Below are 24,178 nucleotides of genomic sequence, written 5' to 3'. Positions count from 1 at the left end.
TTGAAAATTAATCGATGTTAAGTAAACGGCGCACTCGCGGCGGCGGCGGCGGCGTAAAAAGCGCCGAGTGCTCCGCCACTGAAGGTGCACCCGGGTCGGTTTGTCGAGCGAGTTTAAAAGGCGTTCACATAAATTAGAGCGAGTCGGCCGAGAGAAAAGCGCGAAGATACGGGCGGCCGTTGAGGGACAATCACGGCGTAATCGGCTTTTTGGTAGCGCGACAAAGGAGACCATTATCTCGTTGCTCAAATAGACCACTCATCATGGCCTACGATCTGGATAGGCCGTGCCAAAAGTAATCTTCGACGGGTCGCGCAACGCGACGATCTTCCGTCCACGTGCGCGCCTTTTTTCGCCGATCGATATTTCGCGAGGGCGGCTTCCAAATGCTCAAAATGCGCGACCGCCAATTTCTACTCTCCAAATATGATCTCTCTCTCTCTCTCTCTCTCTCTCTCTCTCTCTCTCTCTCTCTCTCTCGTTTCCCGATATTATTTCTCTCCGTTTCTCGACCCCTTTTTTCTTCTAATTTTGTTTCGTTTGTATCAGAGAAATCATTGAGTTTCTTTGAGCGAAATGCTACTCGAAAAATGGAGCGACAATTTCGTGACGCTGGGATTTCCGAGCGACTTTTCCGTCATTCATGCAAAGTGGATTCTCCACTCTGTGAACCGAGTCGAGTGAACGTTTTCATTCGAAATCGAACAGCGAATCTGGCATGCTGCGCAGTCGTATGAAGGTTAAAAATCCGCTCTCTAAGTCTGAATTGAACATTCGCTCTTATGACCCCGAGCGGTGATATTTTCACTGCCGCTTCGGTTACGGATTTTCACTGACTCGTGTCGAGCGACACTTCATTTCGGGAAAGAGAGCGTGTCGGCCAAAGTCTTAAACTCGAGTCCGACGAGAAGAAATTCGTGCGACCAACGGTACGGAGCGCGCCATAACACGACGACATGCCGTACATTTTCGAAGTACATCTCGACGTCGACAGAGCACGTCGATGAGACGTCGCTACATTCGCAGACGCTACGAGCCACCTTGACACGAACGCGTCGATATTCTGCCCGAGGCCAAATTCTCAGAGAGGCTCGATCTCCCGTTTCCTCGCCTGTTTCTTTCCTCGTCTCGCGACATAATAGTCACTTGTCGCCGATGCCTGAGCCAATTCAACAGCCACGCGACCGCCAGGAAACCGTACGAAAGGAATAGACACGGTCATATGTCCACTTGCCGTCAGGAAGTCCGACTCGCGTACGTGAGTCGCGCACGCGATCATCAGCAGCGTCCGCTAACAAAGTATAACATTCCGATGACCGCACGGAAAAGCAAGCGTGCGCGTGCTCCGCGATAGTTGCACCGCGAACACACGGCATATGCAGCCCCGTTGTCGAGCCGGCCGAGTGATACAGTTGCACCTGGCCCGGCAACCGTGAATGATGAGAAAAGTTTTGCGCTCTCTCTCTCTCTCTCTCTCTCTCTCTCTCTCTCGTCCTCTTCTCTTTCTCCACGCGACCGATAAAATTTGCAAGCGAAAAAGCTAGACAGATGAAAGAGCCGCGTCCTCTCCTGCTTCTTTTCCTCCTGTTGCCTTTTTTTTTGTTTTGCTTCAGAGGGAGGACCTCGCGTTAACATTACGGTCAGTCAAAGAATCGGAAATGAATTTATTCCTCCTCGTCCTCCGTGGGCGAATCCTCCTCCGCTCCTTCGCTCCTCGCTGCCGCCTCGCGATCGTTTCTCTCCGGTTTGTTAAATGCGGCAGATGGACGAATTAGAATTCGAGAATTCCGTTTTGGGAATTATCTCGTCATTCTTCTCCCCTCCCCCTCTACCCTCTCTCTCTCTCTCTCTCTCTCTCTTTTTGTTTCCGCACGGCGCAGAAGGTGTGGGTTCATTCACTATACGCGTCCTGGCAGTTACGCAAAGCAGATGTTCGATCTTAAAAGATGAAGCCCGACTCCCTCTCCCCGAAAAAAAATGCCGGGGCGAGGAGGAACAGGTGCTTGTAAAAAATCTCTCGAGACTTAGAGAGAGAGAGAGACGCGATCTGCGTGCGGGAGAAAGCTCCTGAGACTTCGTGGCTGCAGCGTGGCTCTCCTAGAATTCGTGGTCTCTCGGCCGGCTCGCCACCTCGCGTTCGTCACAAAAGTGGCGCGCACTCTATGCCAAAATAGAAAAAAAAAAAAAATAGTGAGAAGGACCCTCGCGAGTCTTCCGGAGCGTGCGTGTCCAATCTCGCGACAGCAAGGCGATGTCACGAGGCCGATTTTCGCTTCTCGCTGTTAGCTGCGGTTGGCTTTGCCGTACAACGACAACGACGACGACGACGACGACTCGCAGGCAGAAACTTTATAGTCGCTGACGCGCGCTCGGACAAGACGAAAGCCCGCTCGATAATAGGCTCCTTAAATCGTCTCGCGTAGCCGGCGCAGCGGCTTTGTAGGGACGCCACGTCCACCGAAAATCACAGGTCGTGATTCGAAAGGGCAATGCAAGTCGAGCCTGGCAGATGACACGAAGAGTAGCCAAGAGTGACCATCCTCGGCCCAACAACCGACCGACGTTGTCGGCAAGCTCGGCACGCGCGAAGTCGCTTTCGGAAGGTCCAGAAAGGTATACGAAACTGCCTTCTTCGTGTCACATTGTGTCATTTATGGTTTCAGTCTGCCAGGGCATCGATACTTTGGATTACGAGGATCGTAACTAATGTACTCGCCGATATACATATTTGTGAGTGCGACACGTCAGCGTCCGGCGTTTCTAATAAAAAGCCTCGTCGAGAAACGCGAAAGGTGTCGGACGAAGCCATTTGCAACGTGGTGGCTTCTGTTACCTGAGAAACAACCGTGATATTTCATGAGACGACATGTGTACGAAAAAAAGTTTGGAACTAATTTTCGCTCAGCCAGGAAGCGGTCGAAAGGGATCGACTGCGGGAACGGGGAGGTTTTCCCCGAGGAGAAAGTTTCTATCCGCTCACAGTTCTCGGCTCAGAGAATCTCCGGTGAATTTGAAGGCAGCCGAATGTTTTCGCTCACAAAAATATCGCTCCTCGTTTTCCTCCGGCGTCTATTCAATTGCGCTAACTGTAACCCTTTCCCCGCACTTCTTCTGGACCCGTCGCCGGCTCCAAGTCATTGTAGTCAGATGTAAAGGTAAGAAGAAGTCACTCGAGGAGAGAGCTGATCTCCTCGGTTGTTTTTCTCTCAAAGCAGCGATGCAGATTTAACCGTTAGTCACGCAGTTATACACACGAGGCGACAAAAGAAAGAAATGGCGAGGACCGTCGCCATTTCTTTCTTTTTTATGTTTTGTATCTCGTTAACCACCCTGTACGAGCGCAAGCGTAATTTTGTCGTGAGACGATCGCGCGTGAGAGGCTGCGGCCCTCGAGAGCGCCGCGTTTTATCGGCGTTGCGAATTGATTACGCGGCGGTCGTTACGTACTTAATTCGGCCGTGCGAAGATCGCCGGCCAATTAGAACGTCTCGCCGTCCTCGTCGCGCATTTTCCCGCGAACGTTCCTCTCTCTTCCCTCTTTTACTTCCTTAATTATAAATAAGCTCTCGGCGGCTGTGGATCGCGCGTTTCCGCCGCTCTTCAGTTCCTACCCGGCTTGCTTTGCATGTGCGGAACTTTCTTCCCGTCGTGCGTTCATGTTCCCGAAGCGGCTCGACAAAGGCCGCTCGAAAAGGATGCGTGGCAGGTGCGTGCGCGTGCCCGCCGACCAATGGCGTTCGCTTCTGCCGTGTGTGTACGTATTGCCAGGTACGAGAAGCGCACATAAGACATGGGGAAAGGGGACAGGGAACAGGGAGAAAGAGAGAAAGAGCGAGAGAGAGAGAGAGAGAGAGAGAGAGAGAGGTAGGAGAGACGCAGGACGAAGGAAGCTCGCGATGCACCTTGCATCGGTCTCGATCCCATTGACAGAATTCCCCCGCTTGAGTGTCCTTGTAGAGATAGACGTGTTTGGCGAAAAAGAAAGGAAAGGAAAACTTAGCGAATTAATTGGGCAATTCGAAAGGGAAGATCATCGCCGGGACAACGACGCGACATCGTGTCGAAGATACCTCATTCCTCTAGTCTTCTCGATAATCATTTTTGCGACATCGACGTGTCGAAATTTTGAAGAAGGAAAAAGGGAAGAAGAAAGGCGAACACAGAGCAGGGTGTGCGAAGCCAAAGCAAAGACCACTCGCGTCGACGGTATTTTCAGAGATTCCGTCCTCGGACCTCTTCTCCGAGAAAATGTCCAGGACACGATGTCGCCGGTGTGTTAACGTCGGCTTCTCGAGCGCCGCGGACGGAAATGTTCGGCTTGTTTGTCTCGCAGCAATATTTCACGCCGAGCGGAACGAAGTGTAACGCGAAACTGGATAGTCGGCTTTCTACCTTGCGGCGCGTGGATTCACGCCGGGTTAGGTAGACTGATCGGCCGATCGGCCTTAATGGGGAATTGAGTCCGCGGCCGAATCGGACAGGTGAATAAGAGCACAATTAACAGCGGAACGGGAACGTTTGTGCTGTCGGTTATCGTTCACCTGATACGCGCAGGTAGCGATCGTCTTGCAGGCTTTGTTTATCAGCCACCGCGGTCGCGCCGCCGTCGTCGAGTCACAGTCGAGTTGCGCGGACGGGCGTTTGATTACGCAAATAATGACGGAATTTATGCAGGTAGAAAGGCGATCCCACCTACAGTCCGCGCTCGAGTCCGAACGGCGAGTCGGGTTACTTAAAATATTGTTCGAAGGGAACGTCGATGCGACGACGCTATTTCCGCGGCCGCAGCGCGTCGTCTAATTTCGAGGCGATCGCACGGCGCGCAGGAATTTCGACGCTCGTCCGCGCCTTCGCGTTCACGCGAAAGTAAAGGAGCCCGAGGTTCTCGCCTTTCGCTCGCATTAAAAAGCGACATTTGTTCTTGTTGCATTATCCCGTCGCGATCGCCGGCCTGCCAGCGAGCGGCCGCTCGCAAGACTAATTGCTTCATTGTCGAGGCATCGCGCGAGCGTGCGCGCCTCTCGATCACTTGCAGCATCGTCCTCGCACCTGTTTCAGGCCGCGCTGATCGATCGATAAAAATTCGAAATTTGCAGGATAGTAGTTGGGCCAATTAACAGGCCCATGATCCTCGCTTTATGCTCGACCATCGCCACTACAAAATGCGCGCGCGTGTGCGGGATTTTATCGGCCTAAATTCATTATCGTCGCGGCCTTAGTGCTCGGGAAATAGTTTTTTTTTTCTTTCCTCTCTCTCTCTCTCTCTCTCTCTCTCTCTCTCTCTCTCTTTTGTTAATAAAGCGTAATGAAGTGAAGAGTGAAAATTATTCATCGGACCTTCGGGAAATCTTTTATTTGTGTGTTTATATTTTTATCGTTCAAAGCTTTCGATGCTCGTTTCATCCTCGATGCGATTATCGCGAAAAGGTGGGATCAGAAGTTAAAATCTGTTCCAACCGACAACTAGAAATAGCATCGAAATTTCCGGAAATCGATTCGAGATCGGATCGATGAAAGACTCGACCTCGGTCCGTCGTCTCGATCGCAGCATCGTGGTCATCGCGAGGAGAAAGCACACCACACCGAAACCGTGATGAAGCGGGAGGTCGCTGGCACGTGCTACGCGTTCGTGCGGAGTTTACCGAGCGCGGCCGTTCAAACAAAGTTCATTACCTCAAAGATATCGTCTTCGCCAGTCGCACAAAGGACGCGGTTGAGTCACGTCGAGGAGTGTACGTCTCCTCGAATCTCCGCCGTTCCATGAGAAAGAACACCTTCTTACGTATTCACGGCAGGGGCAAGCCTAGCAGCGAACGCGCGATCGTCGCCGGGACATTAACGTTAAAACCTCGACGGGAGGAATCAACGTGAACGAACACGCGCCGCGTCGCACAAGTTACGGTTCGTCCGCTCGCTTGTCTATTTATTTTCGTCGGACAGAGAACTTGTCCGATTCGTTCATAATTTCGAATGCATTGGAAACGACAGAGAGGAAGAGAGAGAGAGAGAGCCAGTTAATTTTCAGGCACGCGGGGTAAACCTCCGCGCAGACGCGCGGCGCTCCACCCTTTTTAATACTCCTGAAAACGCGCATTTTCGTTACATAATCGAGAGCGTTAACCAGTTTCCATGGAAACTCGCGCTGAAAACCGGAGCTCAGCTGGTTTTATTGGACCAGGATTGACCGTATTGAAAAAGGGACGCTGTATAGCGCGCGCCGCACCACCTTTGGTTTTATTCAAATATATTCGAAGCCCCTCTCTCCCCGCCTGCCGGCATTCCGATACAGTTCATCAAACGGGGAGCCATCCTGGCGCCAGATGTTCCCCGCTTTTCAACCCTCCAGCCGGGGGCTTTGCCTGTTGCACGCGGAAATTTTCATCATTCGCAAGTCCGTCGAGAACCTCGATGGGTTTACCAGGCGGGACAAATTTCCGCAAAATCATTTCACGACGATAGAACTCATCGAGCGGAAATTACGAAAGCGTGCGTCGTCCGTCATTTGCGAGGGGAATTAGCCGACCGCGTTGTTATTAATCGCTCTGGAATAATTTACGAAATTATAAATGCAAAGGGTCGTTTATAATTTCATAAGCAGACATTACTCGGTTCTTTCTTTTTTGTTCTTTGTTTCAACGTCAAATATATTGATATTTCTAATCGATAGTATTTCTCTCGAAGCTTTATCGCTTCTTAATTGCTCGAGAGCGAATCTCTCACATAATCGCGAATTTTTATTTTCGCAATAATCACACACACACACACACATATATATACACATACGGCGCGGATAACAATTGCGACAAACAATTGCGATCTATTGAGCGATTTGCGAGATGATCGATAAATGAAAAGCGTGCGCCGGAGCGCCCGAAAATGGAAAGCAGGGTTCGGCTTGTATTTACCAGGTGTCAATTTTATACCGGAGGACTCACACACATGCGCGCTCACCGACATATGCACACGCACACGTATCGAGGGGGAAGGCACCCCAGGTGCCTAAATTGTCCGCCGCCGAAAATGCTTTCAATGGATTCCAATGCCCGTTTATTTCGGCGCACGCTGGTCATGCAGAAGCGACACAGCTGTGTGCGCCAGAAGACGAAGACGAATCGGCGAACGATTCGCGAAGAACGATAGCGTGCGGCGACTACAACGGTAGAAGGTACGAAACGAAATGGAAACGAAATGAGACTCGACGAAGAAGGCTCTTTTCGCAAAATTCAAGTTCGTCGGGATTGCATCTTCGCGTCGTATCTTCGCGAAAATCTCCTCACGCTGGTACTTCCGCATTAACCATCGAAAAGGTGAAGAAAAGGTTCGACGGACTATAGTTGCATGTTGCCATGCACGCGACGGAACGTGATAATAAGCGGAACTGCCGAGACTCAAGAAGGAAGACCCTTCGAGGAAGCGTCTTTAATTTAACAACGACTGGTCTTCGAGCGGCAGTGGCCGATATAATTTGCGTACGTACGTAATTACATGGACGACCCTATTAAGGAGAACGAATAGCGCTGCATTATCCTTGAGAATAGGACTGGCGTTCAGAGCGCGAAAGCAACGTATAGTCTTATGGTCAGGACGCTTAGAAGCGATTGGCCCGGCTGCGAAGAGAACTAGCGAGCGGCTAAACGTTGCGGTTAAACTCGATCTCGAGTCGAAGAGAACGAGCGTGAGAGCTCGTTCCCGAAGACGAGGGAGCGTTTACCGCGGCGGCGTAAAGCAAGGCTGAAAGCCGTGCTCTTCAGCTCTCTGCGAGTCGCTCTGCGATGACAAACGAGAAGATACCGCGAAGAGAGTGCAGATTCTGCGGCCGATTCTCCCGACCGAAGATTCTCTCTCTCTCTCTCTCTCTCTCCTCCTCTCTCCGTGCGGACGCACAGACGCGCGGCCGTTTCTTCAATCAGCACTTTCCGCGTTAGCTTCCTCGTAGTTTCGTAATTTCCGCCCGGGAATACACGCGAGTCGTCCCGATATCGCGTCGATAAGATTTTATTGCTCGTCCGTTGGCAGACCGGAGCCACTTCTTCGTGGCAGTCAGGGAATGTCAGCTGCCTCCTGGGGTCCCCTCGCGGTGTACAAGCCAGACGCCATTGTTCGATCAACAATACTCAGCCGAACCGCTCACAACATATCCTATTCACATCATCCACCCACTTTATACTACCCCCTCCCTGCGCCTTCCTCCGGCCGGGCGGCGGAAAAGGGGAACCGGAACAGAGCTAACGTTAAGTCCATTTGGTTTGTGCGGAAGAAGCTGTCACCCTCCCCCCTCCCGCCGAGTCTGGCTCCTTCCTTAAAGGGGGATTTTCGAGATCTCTCTCCCTGGCAGCCGATGCAATCGGCTGATTTGCGTTTCTCATTCCTCCCGGCGACCTTAATCTCCGCAGATTCGTGTCTCCCTCTCTGCCCCGCTCCCGTGAAAAATACAAAGCGCGCGATTTGTGAGGTCAGTTTTTGCGTATTTCTCTCTTGGGAAACCGCGTGGGAAACTTCGAATGAATTGCATGGCAATTCAGAGCCCGTCTCGTAAACGTACAGTTTCCGATATGTACGTTCTTTCTCAGTATATCTTCTCTATGTACAATTCTCTTTCGTCTGTTCGCCGGTTAAGCTTCACGTCGACTTTTCTAGCGGATTATTACCAAAATATTCGTGAGAAAATATAAAGGCCGGTTAGTAGAATCCATCGTCGGGGTCATTCTCGAGTTTACGAGAAACAACTTGCATCGTCCGTAAGATCACGACCTACTCGAACAATCATCAGTCGTGTTCATTCCCGAATATAAATCTCGCGCGGCGTGTAACGCAACGGTGCTGCATCCAACGAATCATGAAGGATGCGGAAAGCCCCTTTCTTTCTCTCTCTCTCTCTCTCTCTCTCTCTCTCCAGGGAAACCCATCCTTACGGATCAACGGGCACGCGTCGTCTCGGAGAATCTCGTTTAATGGAGCACAGAGACGAGAGAGCGTCGAAGACTAGAGTCGTTTTACGTATAAAAGTCGGCGGCACGCGCCGCGCCGCCGCCGTCGACGGTGTCAGCTGTTGAAGAATGCCGATCGGTGCCCATACGTCTCCCCCGGTCGGCGCGGCAGGTTTTTATCTCGGCGCAGTATCTTCCGCACCGTCTCCGAAACTCGCTACCGACATGACGAAATTAGAACGGCGACGCCTTCTCGACTCACAAAGAAACTCCCTCGCGTCTTCGCGGAACGAAGAAACAGCGAGGGAGGAGACGAGGGAGAGTGACTGTGTAAGAGAGAGAGAGAGAGAGAGTTTTCATTTTCTCCTCCCCTTGTTTTTACCATCATCTCGCCTCGATCACGCGCGGTAGCGAGGAACGAGACGAGCGGAGGCTATCTGAAGAAGAAGTTAAATCCCCCTAAACACCTCGAAGGGCTCGATGTAATCGGAAACCTAGAAGAGAAAAGGTTCAACGCACTCTAGGCCTTCGTTGCCCAACTTCGCCGCCGCCGCCGCCGTCGTCCTGCCTTGCTCCTGCTCTTGCTCCCTCGTCCCTGCATCTTTCCCTCCCTCTTCCTCTCGCGCAGCACTATCGTCGTCTTAAATGTCTCCTACACCCTGTACTTATCCCCACTATGGCGGCCGCGCTGCCACGCGCCACCATGCTCCATTGTCTTCTCTCCAACATCTCGGTCTCTCTCGCCGCCGTCGCTCTCATCCCTCCTCTCCTGTGTGCGCTCGCGCGCGCGCGCGAGCAGAGGTCCGTTCTCTCGAGGTCGAAATTCTCAACATCTGTCGCGCCTCCTACCACCACCGTTAATACGTTCACTTGGTAACAGCACCATCCCGACTCTCGCGCGGTCCCGCATCCTGTAATCCCCCGGGTTCTCCCTCTCCTTCTCTTTCTCTTTCTCGGCTGAGAGGCGGAATAGGAAGCTCCCGGGCTGTCTCGTCCGGGCAAGGATCAGCTCGACTTCGAGGAAGCCGAGGAAGAGCTCTCGAGCAACCTCACCCGTAAACCGCAGCCGACTCGCGAGAAACGCGAACCGATCGAACGCGAGCGAAGCGCTCGCTCGCGTGAAAGGAAAAGAAAGAATCCTCTGTCGAGTTAACCGCGCATCCTCGCGCTCCGAAGCCGAAGTCGATGTCGAAAGTCTCAGTCTCACCGAGACTGATTCTCGCGGAGCCGATCGAGCGTGGGCAACACTCGTCGCGTCACATACGCCTGGTCGTCGCAAGTGGAATTACGCATATTAATGTCGAATGCTTATGCTTAAGCTCGAGAATTATACAAGCGATGTTAATTATAGTGGCTCGCATGACGCCGAGAGATGTGCACAGGAGATCTCGATATATATCCCTCCCTCGAGCACCCAGGTCGGCCTTGAAGAGGACGAGAACGAGATGTGGTCGTGCGCTTTACCCGGCAACAAAGTAGCGAACTCGCGGATAGTTTACGCGCCTGGCTCTCGCGATGGCATGTATATCGATGTCGTTTAAGTGGCCGGCAGTTTTATTTTCTTGCTGCTACGGGACCTCCTCGTAATCAGGAGGCGATTCGAGAACGGGTCGGTCAAGCCGGACCGGGTACCTCAACATCTGCCGGTACATGGCAGGTGGCGACTTACTCCTCTTCTCTTCTCTCTTCGCTCCAGTCCGCTTCTCTCTGTCTCTCTCTCTCTCTCTCTCTCTCTCTCTCTCTCTCTCGCGCGCGCGCGCGGGTACGCGCTCCGTCCTCGTCGCGGGGCCTGTCGCGGATCTCTCCATCTCTCTGTCTCGCCCTCTCGTCCTCCGCTCCCCGGTTTCCTTTCAGTGGGCGAGCCACGCGACAACGGCACGGCAGGCGCGTGTCGGAGTTGCCACCATGGCGGGGGGAGAAATGGGCGCACGCCGTCGCCGCCGCAGCCTTAAGGGCTGCGCTTATTACCCGCTTTGTAATTACGCGTGACACGAATTCTCGCAGCACACACACACACACACACACACACACACACACACAGTCGTAGCGTACAGCGAGCGCGGCTCCCTCATTAGTTGTAGCTGGAGCGCGAGTTCGAGGAAAAGAGGCGCCGCGAATTTACCCGCAACTCGTCGAAGATGGCGGGAACGCGCGCAGAATCGAGGCCGCGAGTTCTCTGTGGAGCGACGATGTGTCCGCGAATTCGCTCCCCGAGAGCTCCTGCAGAGCTTGCCTTGCCGTTTCCGGCCTGGAAGTTCGCTCCTTCACGGACGAGGAAATCGCGCCTCGCGACAGTACTGTGTGAAATCGGGAGACTCGGGGCGATATTTCGATGTCACCCGAATTCGCGAAACTCACTCTCACTCCGTCCGGGCGATTGATACGAGGCTGATCGACCGCAACCGACGTCTCTCGTGCCCTCGACATTTCCAGAAGAAAGTCGCGCGCATCGAAGCCTCTTCGTTAGCGTAACGTTTGCGGACGTATCTACAGACGCGTACGCACAATGTGACCAGCATGCGAAACAGGTGGTTGAGAAAAAAAAACATTTCTCCTCTCGAGAACCGCGCACGAGACGCGCGACTGTGGCACTTAGAGCGAGAGGGAGGGGAGGGAGAGAGAGACGCGTCTCTTTATGCGCTTACAGCCAGCCAGCTGGTAATTAATTTAACGTCGAACGACAATATTCGCGCACGAACAAGGGAGAGACGATGCGACTCGACTCGCGTAAATTATTAATTAATGTCGTTTCCCGTGACGTCCCACGTCGCGCGAGTCGATCCGATCGAGGCAGACGGTAAGGAGCAATTTCGACGATGCTCGGGACGGTCGACGTCACGTAAGAATTCTTCTGCCTTTTCCTTCTCTTTTTCCGCCGCGCGGAAACGCGCGCGTTCCTCACTTACGCGCGTAGCCGCCGATGGAAGAAATTATGTCAGGGAATGGTTCCAAGTGGTGGCCGGCGCGCAATTACGACACACCGGCCGCGCCGAATAGATCGGCAGACGGACGAACAGGCACATCGAAGACTTTTTTTCAAGTCGCCCTAAATTTAGACGACCGCGCCGCGCGCCGAATTTAGCTTCGTTCATGTCGCCGATTATCGGTCGCGCGAGCACGCGCGACTGGCCTGAACATTTCACTCGTTCATTCATTCATCCGCCCATTCCTCCGCGTGTCGAGGAAATCCCGTTTATCAAAGTGAGCAGAAAGCGCGATGTGAAAATCGCCGAAATGTCGCGCGACATCGATGAGACATCGGCGAAGCTGCGCTAAGCTCGTCTCAAAGGGTTAAGCCGAGGGGGTTGCGACACAAAGATCGCTCGCGAGCAGAACTGACGCATCTCGGAACCTAGCGGCGAGACTAACACACCGTGAATTTCCATGGAGGGTGCAACGCGCCCTTTGAATAACGAAGGGGTTAATTCTGGCCATTAGCTCGCACTTGCCGCGTGGACAAGCGCCGTTGTGTCCGCCGGCTGTTTGCTCCTCGCAATCCTCCCGATGACTCGATGAGTTGCGACGTCTCGAATCGGCGTGCTGCGTGCGTTTCCACCCTCCGTGGCGTGCCGGAAGAAAGAGAGAGAGAGAAAGAGAGAGAGAGAGAGAGGCAGAAAAAAAAACGTCGCAAAAAAATCCGTAGGCCGGGGCTCTAGCGCGCGAATCGATGGGGTTGAGTCTCGCGAGGGTGGATCTGCCTCGGAGTGTTTCAGGGAGGCGAATTGTACGTAAGCGCGCGCGCGCCACTCTTGCGAAGAAATCAATAATTGCCCTCGGCGAGAGAATTTCTCTCAGCGTGTCTCTTCAAAAGTATCACAACTCAATAATCACGTGACGAAGCGTAATCAATAAAACACAACGAACACATCAAATATTACAAACGGCTCGAATATCGCGGGAGCACACAACTCTGAATGGACGAAGTGGCCGTTAACAAGTTCCGCGAACTTGTTAACGATGGAGTCCTCTCCGATCGCGCACCCTCAGGATTACGAGCGCTGGAGAAAGAAAAGAGGAGGGAAAGGAACCGCGAAAGTATTCGCCATTGAAAATTCGCGGCGAAAGGGGCACCGGCAGGCGTACTTGCCTGCCCTGCCCTGCCCTGCCCTGCCCTGACCACCCTCTGCAGCGCGAGGATCCCTTTCTTCTCCATCGCGAGTTTTCCCTCGCGACCCCGAGTTCGCGTTTGCGAAAGGATGGTTTCTGTAATTGCGAGGGTGCGCGAGAGCGTCGCGCTACAACGAAGGATAAAAGCCTCTCGGTTTTTTCTCCCCTCGCCCAGCACCCCCCGCGATCGATGGCGCCGCATCGTATGCGTCGACCCTGACATTCAGCGGCGCACGTGAAAACGCGCGAGCGCGCTCTGCTAATTGCAGCGGCCGGATAAGCCCGCATAATTAATTGCGCGCGCGCGGAATAAAAGCGCTCGCGCGCGCGCGCGCGCGCCAGTCTCGGCTGTGTCGCGCCATCGATCCGCGTCGCGAGATGGAGAGACGCGAGAGCACGTGCCTCGACATTTTATCCACGGCGAAAGTGATCGGCTACGTTGCTTTCATCTCGCCGGGTGTAGAAAGAAAGACGGGGGATGATGGACTTTCCCAAGGCTGAAGGCGAGCTTCGCTCCGAGTCGTCTCGAAGCAACTTAGCGTTGCAACTTCGCGGGACAAGACTTTCCTCCCCTTCCTCCTCCTTCTCCTCCTCCTCCTCCTCCTCCTCCTCCTCCTCATTCAACCGGACGTCGCGAAGAATTTTCGGTGCTGGCCGAATCGACGACGCCGGACGGATGTGTCCACTGCGGTCGTCGTCGACGTCATTAAACGTTAGACGGAGGGAAGGAAGAGAAAGAAGTGGAGGAGGGGAGGAAGAAGACGGCGAAGAGGAAGAGCGCGCGACGCGACGAGAGCGGAATAGTTCCCAAATCGTCGTTCCCTCTTAAAATTAATCCACGAGGGTTGCAAATAGCCGGCTTGACGTGCGGCCAATTGCCTCGCGCGAATCCCGCGGATACCACCGTCGCGCGAGCACGCACGTATGCGCGCACTTTCACCGTTCGGTCTAACGAACGGACGACAGCACGCCGAGGGATGAAGAAGGGGGTCGAAGAAGGAGAAGAAGAAGAAGAGAAATAAGAAATGAGAGGAGAAGAGGAGGAGGAGGCGGAAGAACAGAGGAAAAGATGCTGATAGCAACGAAGCGCATCAGAGACGAGGGAGCGGGAGGGGGGAGCAGCGAGACAAGCGAAGAAGAAAAGCCGGAGAGACTTTGGCCACGTCACGTCCACGACGTGAACGGGGAAGAAGGCTGATCAGTCGGGTCGCGATTCGCGCCTCGTGGCACGACAGGAACCTTTTCCAATTGACGTCATAGGCACGCTCTTTTGCCCTTTTTTTCCACCGCTCCCCTCGCGTCTTCTCTTCCTCTCTCACTCTTGCCTATCTCTCCTCTCTCTCTCTCCCCTCTCTTCCTCTCTCTCCCTCGCGCCCGGCACTTCGTCGAGTTAAGAATACAACGCGGCGGGATCGCTCCGCGCGCGCACTATGTGTTGCAACGTACCGCACTGGGAATAGACGGTGGCCGACTACCGCCGCGGCTGAATCGACTTTGTCGGTTGCTGTTGCCGTCTGAGTTATAGATACCGGTCGCTGCGCGCGACGAAATAAACCCCTGGACTGGAGGCGTACAACCCGGAGCACCGGCTCGAGTAAACAACAACGGCAGATCTCCGCGCGGCCGAGCTGCGCGATCTTCCGCGACTGCTCCCCTCGCTTGCGCCGTCTTTCTCTCTCTCTCTCTCTTTCTGCCGCTCGCGTGGTCTGATTAATTCCACGTGAAAGATATGCACGACGGATCGCGATTTCCCTCCTCGCCTTCCAGGCACGAACCCGGGAGGCTCCTCCTTTTGGATTTTGCGCGCGAAGGAGGCGGAGGATCTCTCTGTGAGTCGCGGAGAATATCAAGCTGGCGCTTGAGCTACCTTCGAGAATGAAACGCGACGGTGCTCTTCTTCTTCTTCTTCTTCTTTTCGGCAGGGAGAATTATTCCGGAAGGAGAGAAGGCTTCTGCGGATATTCCTCTCGGCTTGCCTCCTCGCACAGATTGTCTCCCGCGAGAAGATTTATTCTCGGCACGCTTTATATCAATGCACGCTTCATTTTCTCCCTCTCTCTGTCTCTCCCTCTCTCTCTCCCTCTCTCTCTCTCTCTCTCTCTCTCTCTCTTTCTATCTCTCACGCCCCCGCGCGTTATCTAAAGGAAGAGCCCTAGAATAGAAGAATGAAGGGGCGGATGCAATAACCGAGCCGTGTATCTGGCGTCAAAAATAGCCGACGTCCTAAGGTACGGCCGTGCACGCTCCATTACACGTTCATACATGGCAAGATGCACATATGTGAGCCGCGTGTCGCCGAACTATGTATGTACCGACACGACGCCCATTTATTTCCGTGTTCGAGAGACGGCCGCCGTCTTAGTCTTCCGCAGTGAGCAACGAGGAGACTTTTCTCCTCGTTCGTACGTTCGCGCCGGATTCATAGCCGCTCGCTGGAGATTTTATTCGTCGAGACACGCTCGTGAGCTCAGGACGGGAGAATATTTCGACGAGATCGCGGCTTTAATCTCGAGAAAATTAATCGTTGACAATGAAGGGTCCAAGGAAGAGAGAGAAGAAGAAACAGACGGAGAGAGAGAGAGAGAGAGAGAGAGAGAGAGATGCCTCCCGCGATTTTATCTCACGACTTTAAAGGAAAACTTTCATTCTCGGGCAAGGAGATTCTCAAGTTCTCATTTCAATGAAGATTCATTCGAACGAGATCTCTCCGGTTCCGCCTTCCTGCAGAGATCAATCCTGATTTCATTGTGAAACTCCGTCAATATACCTGTCGCAATCGAGCTCGAATCGAGCAGACAGGGAAAGAGAGAGTGAGAGAAAGAAGAGAGAAAAACGGCAGAGATCGCCAGCTGAGACATCCGACGCCAATTCCAATTTGTCAAGATCGCCGGTGAATCCTCGGGAGTAAAAATAACACTACGCGCGTGGACGTTTTTTTCCTCGCTTCTCCCTTCCCGCCTTCCACGCTTCTCGATGAGCACCGGCCGTAATGACCCATATACTGGCCGACGGCGATGATCGGAAGGCGCGCGCCGGTTTATTGACAGATCGCCGTGCGGAAATGGACGGCACTTCGGTTTAATGCAGCGCGTGCAACAGCAACGCGGTCGGATTTACGCCGAAACCAAAAATAAGATCCGCTCTCGCGTCCGCTCTCGCCGCGAACGACGTATCGCCGACGATCGATTTTACACTTCGACCGCGCGACGCGTCGCTCTCCTCTCGCGACGGTTGCGCGAGCGCGAACTCATTCTTCTCTCTCTCTCTCTCCCTCTCTCTCTCTCTCTCTTTCTCGGAACGACGCCGCTGGCCTTCTCCCGCTCGTCAAATTTTCCGCTCGCAACATCCTCCGAGAAGGGAAACTCCATAGAGCTTCGTCCTGCAGTTTGCACCGGCCATTTTTCCACTCGGCTTTCTCTCTCTACCCGGCCGAGTCGGCCGGTGCTTTTTACGCTCCGGCCATTTGTGCGGTTTACGATTCTCCCAGACGTTGCGTCTACCTGACCTAACGTAAGCTATGTCCTACAAAGGACCTGCTGCGCTTCAGCAGCAGCAGCAGGTCAGGCCGGATCAAATTGGACACACAACAGTTCCTGAGACTTGCGTAGTCGCACAATGGACGATCCTCCCGCGGAGTCGACGCTCCGCCGGGTCGAATGCTCGGCCAGGTCGTTTTGCACAAAGGCGCCACTGGTAAAGTGCGATCTTCAACATCGGCTCATTGTGCAACGTCGTCGTGCCCGGATCAAAACGGGAGATCAGCTGCGCGCGCGACAAGCGCGTTTCGACCCCGTGGGAGAATCCGTCGCGATTGGGGAACACGAGGGAACACCTCGCCGCCCCACGACTCGAGTCCGGTCGAGGACGACGCGCGAGTTAATTAGCCTGTCGGGTGTATTATTAACAGGATCGCGGCATCCGGATTTTTCTCTCGGCTTCCCGACAACAGTCGCGTGGATTCTCCGCCGAGAAATGACTCGGAAAATCGCGGGAGAAAGAGGAGGAGAGGGCGCCACTTTGAGTCAGAGAGAAATTTCTCTCTCTCTCTCTCTCTCTCTCTCTCTCTTGCGCGCGCAAACGTAACGAAATTATCTCAGGGCGCGCGACGCAACCGGAATTGAATTTCCAGAGTCATTAGACGCCGCGGCGAGCGCGTCTCGTGACGCACGAGGACGTCTTTTACTCTCTCTCTCTCTCTCTCCCGCTCTCCCCATCTCTTTCTTTCCCCCTTCTTCTCTCATTCTCGCGGACTAATCTCTCTTTCTCTCTTTGAGTCTCCAAAATGGCCACACGCAGCCGGCATAGCGTCTTCTGGTATAAATACATATGAGAACTGGGTCGCTGCCCTGAAGCCCAGCCTGTCTACGATTCTTCTTCCTCGTTATCGCTCCCCCCCACCCCCCACCCCAGAAGTGTCGTCTATGAATCTCGAACGCGCGCATCCTTCGCGCATTTTTCGCGCTGAACGACGCTTCCGACGCGCTCGCGGTGAACTTTGCTGGCGCGCGCGTGCGCGGCTTCCGGGTGCGGCGGTCCCGGCGAGCCAAGTTCAAACGTCTTTCGTTCAAGAGGAAGAATACAGAGAGGATATACAAATGTTGTCCTGTACGCTTGAGTAACGAGAGAAGATATCGTTCAATGGCATCGACTCTCTCCGCTCTTGAATGTCGCGTGCCTTGAATTTGCTCTCACGTCTCTCTCTCTCTCTCTCTCTCTCTCTCTCTCTCTCTCTCTCTCTCTCTCTCTCTCTCTCTCCCTCTCTCGTTCTGGAAGTCGCAAGAGGTGGACTCAACCAGACCGTCAGAGAGACGTTGGCCCCGCGATACCGCGGGTACTTCGGACATCAGGCAACAAAAAGAAGCTGCCGAGTCGATGTGCGTCCGAGGCAACCGCTCGCGTGACGTCGATTAGATAATTGGGAAGAGTGAGGAGGCATCGGTGCCCGCCGCGTCGGGTCTGTCGTGGATTTGTGCGGATGTGCAATCGCGGTTTTACCGCCTTCGAAGGGCCTGCCTGTGTGTCTGCCATATGACAATACCATCTGTGACCCATGCTCGGGCACAGCGAGGTACACGCCGGCGGATCCTGCGATAGGTAGCCACGCGGGTGCTACGAAGTAACGGGGGTACGGGACCATCTTGCAAGCCTTGAAACCCAACCTTTACGAAATGAAATCGAAAGATGCGCCCGGCCCGGGAGGAATGCAGCTGGCAAAACAGCGCCGTCGGCAGCGGGGCCCGTGCGAGCGTCAGAGCGAGCGTCCTCCTAACGAGCGCGCGCGATATCGGCGCGTTCAACTTGACGCCGCGTAATCCGATTATCACGCTGCTTAGCGTTAGACTTCTCCTCTACGTGACGTGCCAGCGCCTTGAGGAGGAGAAGGGAGGGGGTGGGGCGTTGTCCGAAATCTATATATAAGGCGGCGAGTCTCTTCGAGAGAAACTCACTTTCGGAGAAGAGGTCAATGTTGCCTGAGCGCTCGGGCAAAGACACTTTTGCCGTCGAATTATTCATTACCGACCCGCTCATTGGCTCTTCCCTTCGTCAAGGTGTACGTAGCCGTGTAATAACGGCGGGTGTAGTTCATTCCGCTACGTTAATTCGGTGTACGCTTTCGCATCTCGAGAACTCCAGTTTCGGAAATATATATAATATAATATAATGGAAGAAATATAATAGAGAAAATTGCCGTGCGTCTCATGTTTTGTCAATTACGAATACTTTTTTCAGAAAATCGGAGCTCGCGCTTAATTTCCTTACCAAGCGAGCGGGCGAGCGTGCGTCTTGAGGCAGATGCCGCCTCCGGACGGTGTCAACAGAAAACACGTCGGTAAAAGTGTGTCGGTGAGTGCTTACAAGCACCATCAGCGTTCGCAAAAATCGCGTGATATCACGCACGTTGAGTTGTTCGTGTTGTTGGAAGAAAAACCGACGACAAGCGTTCCTCCCTGTTTCAGATGAATGACTAAAATCTCGATTTATAAGCGGTCATAAGTGACTTATGCAGATACGTGCGGAAAACCCATGCTCAGACGCGGCACGAGCGCGTGACATGAGCTTTCGTTCTCTCGATAAGCCGGACTTAAAAGACACACACAGTCAGACGATAACAATCCGCGTGATCCGAGCCGACAATCGTCGTCGACTCGCATGCGTCCGGTTCTCTCCTTGGCGAAGAATTCGACCGGAGATAGGCTCTCGCCTCTGTTTCATGATTAAAAGAAAAGGATAGGGCGAACATGGACACTTGCGACTGCCCTGTGGTGAACATAACCTCTCCGCGAGAGGTCGGACGGTTTCTGGTCGCTGCGCGACGTCACGTCGCCGATCATCGGCGGTCGATCGTCGCCTCCACCGCGCCGCGGTTGACACATGTCAAGCGTGCGTGAGTGCGTGCGTGCGTGCGTGCATGAATGCGTACATATATATGTATATATACATACATACTACCTGCGTGCGTGCGTGCGTGGGTGCACGCGCGCGCGCGCACGCGAAAAAAGCGGCCGTGCCGGGCGCGAGACGAGAGAGCGCGGCACGCGATCGGTATCGCTACGGGAGCATAGAATTCGAGGGACTTACCGCTGTGGCCGGTGTTGCTCGACGATTGGCCCATCGTCGTGGTCGCGCTCGGCCCGGCAGCGACGGCAGACAGCGGTGTCGAGTCCAACGACGACGACGACGGCGGTGCTCCGCAGCGGTACGGGCAGGCTCACGTGAAAAAACAGGCGCATAGGCGCGCGTAGGACCGACGCATTTCGCTTTCGCTCGCTGATTACCGCTGTCAGTCACATCGTGCATCCGCTGGCATCCGCAGTGTCGCTACACGGCGGCGGCGGAGGCGGACGACCGCGCTGCTTCGCTGACGACCGACAGCGACGGCTAGCGCGAGAGGTGATTGGCCCGTGACGCCAGGCGCATGCGTCCGCATTTGCGCGCCGTTTGAACGCGCGCGCGAGAGCGGCGCGAGTGGTGCCGCAGCGGCGAAATTGATTCCTCTTCGATGATGCAGATGCGCCGCCGAATGCCGGTGTGTTTTCCTCGTCCCGCGAAGCGCGACACGCTCGCCACACGTCAGGATAAGCTTCGTAGCGGTCTCAACGTTTCTTTGTCGCATTGTCTATGCCACATACACTTACACCCACACACTCACACTAACACACGCACGCACACTCTGTGGTGTTCGTTTGGATCTGGATCGAACGAGCTGGATCGTTTGATGCGCGCGTATGTGACAACAGTAACTTTCTGCCGAATTGTCTTCATTTCGGCGATTTGCCGAGCAAACGACGATGCGTCAATGCGGTATAATTCGTATAAATAGATGGTCAGATATAAGGTGAAGAAATATCTATATCGTTCCGATACGATATGACGCGGGCGCGGTTCAACTGGGAAAATAGCGGCGGAAGCTCTGATTAAATATTTCAAAAGACAGCGAAATCATCTGGTGAGAAAATAACTGACATTGTTGGTGGTTAGCGTCGTAGTGTGCGTGGCGTTCGTAGCCGGTCGAAGCGACTTGATCAAGTATACTCATCGCATAAAATCTGAAAATCATCGCTAAGGGGATAAAAATATCTCTCACCGTTTTAATCCATAATATGCATCGAATATACATTCGATGATTGATAAATTGACATAATTTATATATTTTGAAACTTTAATTACCGATTATTTATCCATTAATCATATATTATTTGTTAACAATCGTTATTTCATATTTGCGCTTCGTACATATTTTAGCATAGTTAAGTAAAGCCAGCGGCACACGGTAAATGTTTTTATGCTGGATTGCTTCTTGGATGAAAATACTGCTTTCTGATTGATACATTTCCGAAGATGGATGGAAATGCACCAATCAGAACACGGTATTTTCATCCAGTAAGCAATCCAGCACGAAAACAAACATCGTGTGCCGCTGGCTTAAGTTGTATAATTAATATATTACTTATTGAAATAAAAGGGATAAAATGTGTAGGTAGAATATCAAGAAAATCAAACAGATAGACGAAACGGCCAATGGCCTGTCTAGCGCCACCTAGCGGTGTCATGTAAAAATTCGTCACGCACGACGGATACGAATCTTAGTCATCGACGAGGTAATACTGAAGACCGTCAGACCTGATTAAATTTTCGTGAGAGAGAAACCTCGTGAGAGAGAAAGCGGCCAACACGACATTTTCTACGACACCAAATTTCCGCACTGGGGAAGGACGCCATCTGCATCCATTTTCAGAGGGAAACTACGATGCTACATCCGTTTTCAGAACTCGGTGGTAAAATCTGCATTTGGTGGAAGTCCGTGCTACGTCCACTTTCAGGCGGTTTATGTCCATGCTACAACTCTCAGTTGCCACCTCCATGTCAGACATTGCCCAGTGGTCTGAAAAGAAAGGGAGGGAGAGGGGTGAAAGCAGGAACAAATAAAAGTACGTATTAAATATTATATCTTCGAATACATTAACATATTAAGTTCAAATTAAACATCGTGCGATACTAATAATCATTATAAAATTAAACATTATATTTTAACAAACATACGCATACACTAGTATTATATATATACATGGTCGATGGACCATCATTTTTGCACCATACCATATACTATACATGGTCGATGGACCATCATTTTTGTACCATACCATATACCATACATGGTCGATGGACCATCATTTTTGTACCTTACTATATATCATACATGGTCGATGGATCATCATTTTTGTACCATACTATATACCATACATGGTCGATGGACCATCAATTTTTTACCATACCATATACCATACATGGTCAATGGGACCATCATTTTGTACCATACTATATACCATACATGGTCGATGGACCATCATTTTTGTACCATTACATTACTGATGTACATTAACAAATATATACGATAAACAATTTTATGACTTGCGATGTATTTTATAACTTTGTATTTAGGTCTTTTAAATAAATAACATTGTAATTTTATTACATCACATTTGTAATATATCCTATCAATGGCATTGATAGCTTTTGCATACACTACGTGATCGGGTAAAATAGATTGTATTATATTTTTAAAAGCGTAATGTATATCAACAAATATATACGATAAACAATTTTATAGCTTGCGAAGTATTTTATAACTTTGTATCTAAGTCTTTTAAATAAATAACATTGTAATTTTATTATATTATATTTATAATATATAAAAGTATGTAATTTTTAAATAAAATAAACACAATTTTTATTATTCAAACACGTGTTTGTTATTGTACTCCTTTTAAATAATATCCTTTGTTTAGTAAATATCCTTAATCATACTTAAAAAAAGAAATATTCATGAGTTCTTCCAACCACTTTCGCGCACATTATATTCTCCTGGTACAAAATCGAGAAATTGGAAAATTTCAGTTTTCCGCATTTTAGAATTCTGGTATTAGGAAAGCATAATTACCGAAGAGGTATTCGAGCGACTTCCTCACTCATTATATTCTCCTGTTAGAAAATCGAGAAAATCGAGAAATTTCAGTTTTCCGCATTTTCGAGTTTTGGTATTAGGAAAGCATAATAACCGAAGAGTTATTCGAACGACTTCCACACTCATTATATTCTCCTGTTAGAAAATCGAGAAATTGGAGAATTTCAGTTTTCCGCATTTTCGAGTTTGGGTAATAGGGAAGCATAATAACCGAAGAGATATTCGAACGACTTCCTCACTCATTATATTCTCCTGTTACAAAACCGAGAAATTGGAGAATTTCAGTTTTCCGCATTTTCGAGTTTTGGTAATAGGGAAACATAATAACCGAAGAGATATTCGAACGACTTCCGCACTCACTATATTCTCCTGTTACAAAATCGAGAAATTGGAGAATTTCAGTTTTTCGCATTTTCGAGTTTTGGTAACAGGGAAGCATAATAACCGAAGGGGTATTCGAACGACTTCCTCATTCATTATATTCTCCTGTTATAAAACCGAGAAATTGGAGAATTTCAGTTTTCCGCATTTTCGAGTTTTGGTAATAGGGAAACATAATAACCGAAGAGACATTCGAACGACTTCCGCACTCATTATATTCTCCTGTTACAAAATCGAGAAATTGGAGAATTTCAGTTTTCCGCATTTTCGAGTTTTGGTAACAGGGGAACATAATAACCGAAGAGACATTCGAACGACTTCCTCACTCATTATATTCTCCTGTTACAAAACCGAGAAATTGGAGAATTTCAGTTTTCCGCATTTTCGAGTTTTGGTAATAGGGAAACATAATAACCGAAGAGATATTCGAACGACTTCCGCACTCACTATATTCTCCTGTTACAAAATCGAGAAATTGGAGAATTTCAGTTTTTCGCATTTTCGAGTTTTGGTAATAGGGAAGCACAATAACCGAAGGGGTATTCGAACGACTTCCTCATTCATTATATTCTCCTGTTATAAAACCGAGAAATTGGAGAATTTCAGTTTTCCGCATTTTCGAGTTTGGTAATAGGGAAACATAATAACCGAAGAGACATTCGAACGACTTCCGCACTCATTATATTCTCCTGTTACAAAATCGAGAAATTGGAGAATTTCAGTTTTTCGCATTTTCGAGTTTTGGTAATAGGGGAACATAATAACCGAAGAGACATTCGAACGACTTCCTCACTCATTATATTCTCCTGTTACAAAACCGAGAAATTGGAGAATTTCAGTTTTCCGCATTTTCGAGTTTTGGTAATAGGGAAACATAATAACCGAAGAGACATTCGAACGACTTCCTCACTCATTATATTCTCCTGTTACAAAACCGAGAAATTGGAGAATTTCAGTTTTCCGCATTTTCGAGTTTTGGTAATAGGGAAACATAATAACCGAAGAGACATTCGAACGACTTCCGCACTCATTATATTCTCCTGTTACAAAACCGAGAAATTGCAGAATTTCAGTTTTCCGCATTTTCGAGTTTTGGTAATAGGGAAACATAATAACCGAAGAGACATTCGAACGACTTCCGCACTCATTATATTCTCCTGTTACAAAACCGAGAAATTGCAGAATTTCAGTTTTCCGCATTTTCGAGTTTTGGTAATAGGGAAACATAATAACCGAAGAGACATTCGAACGACTTCCGCACTCATTATATTCTCCTGTTACAAAATCGAGAAATTGGAGA

At 51.0% G+C, this 24,178-nt stretch overlaps 1 protein-coding gene across 1 annotated transcript in view; it reads right to left on the bottom strand.

Annotated features, from left to right (window-relative positions):
• neur (E3 ubiquitin-protein ligase neur) overlaps positions 1 to 19,898 on the bottom strand; it is a 61,554-nt gene extending 41,656 nt beyond the window's left edge. The window contains exon 1 of the mRNA XM_011144251.2: positions 19,614 to 19,898. Within this exon, the coding sequence (XP_011142553.2) occupies positions 19,614 to 19,647 (34 nt within the window). The 5' untranslated portion in view covers positions 19,648 to 19,898. The remainder of the gene's footprint in view (positions 1 to 19,613) is intronic.
• Positions 19,899 to 24,178: the final 4,280 nt, after the last annotated feature.

Source organism: Harpegnathos saltator, unplaced genomic scaffold (assembly GCF_003227715.2).
Source record: "Harpegnathos saltator strain DR-91 unplaced genomic scaffold, Hsal_v8.6 scaffold758, whole genome shotgun sequence".
NCBI classification, from domain to species: Eukaryota; Metazoa; Arthropoda; class Insecta; order Hymenoptera; family Formicidae; genus Harpegnathos; species Harpegnathos saltator.
The sequence above is the reverse complement of the archived record's forward strand: the minus strand, read 5'-3'. Positions and strand labels throughout refer to the sequence as shown.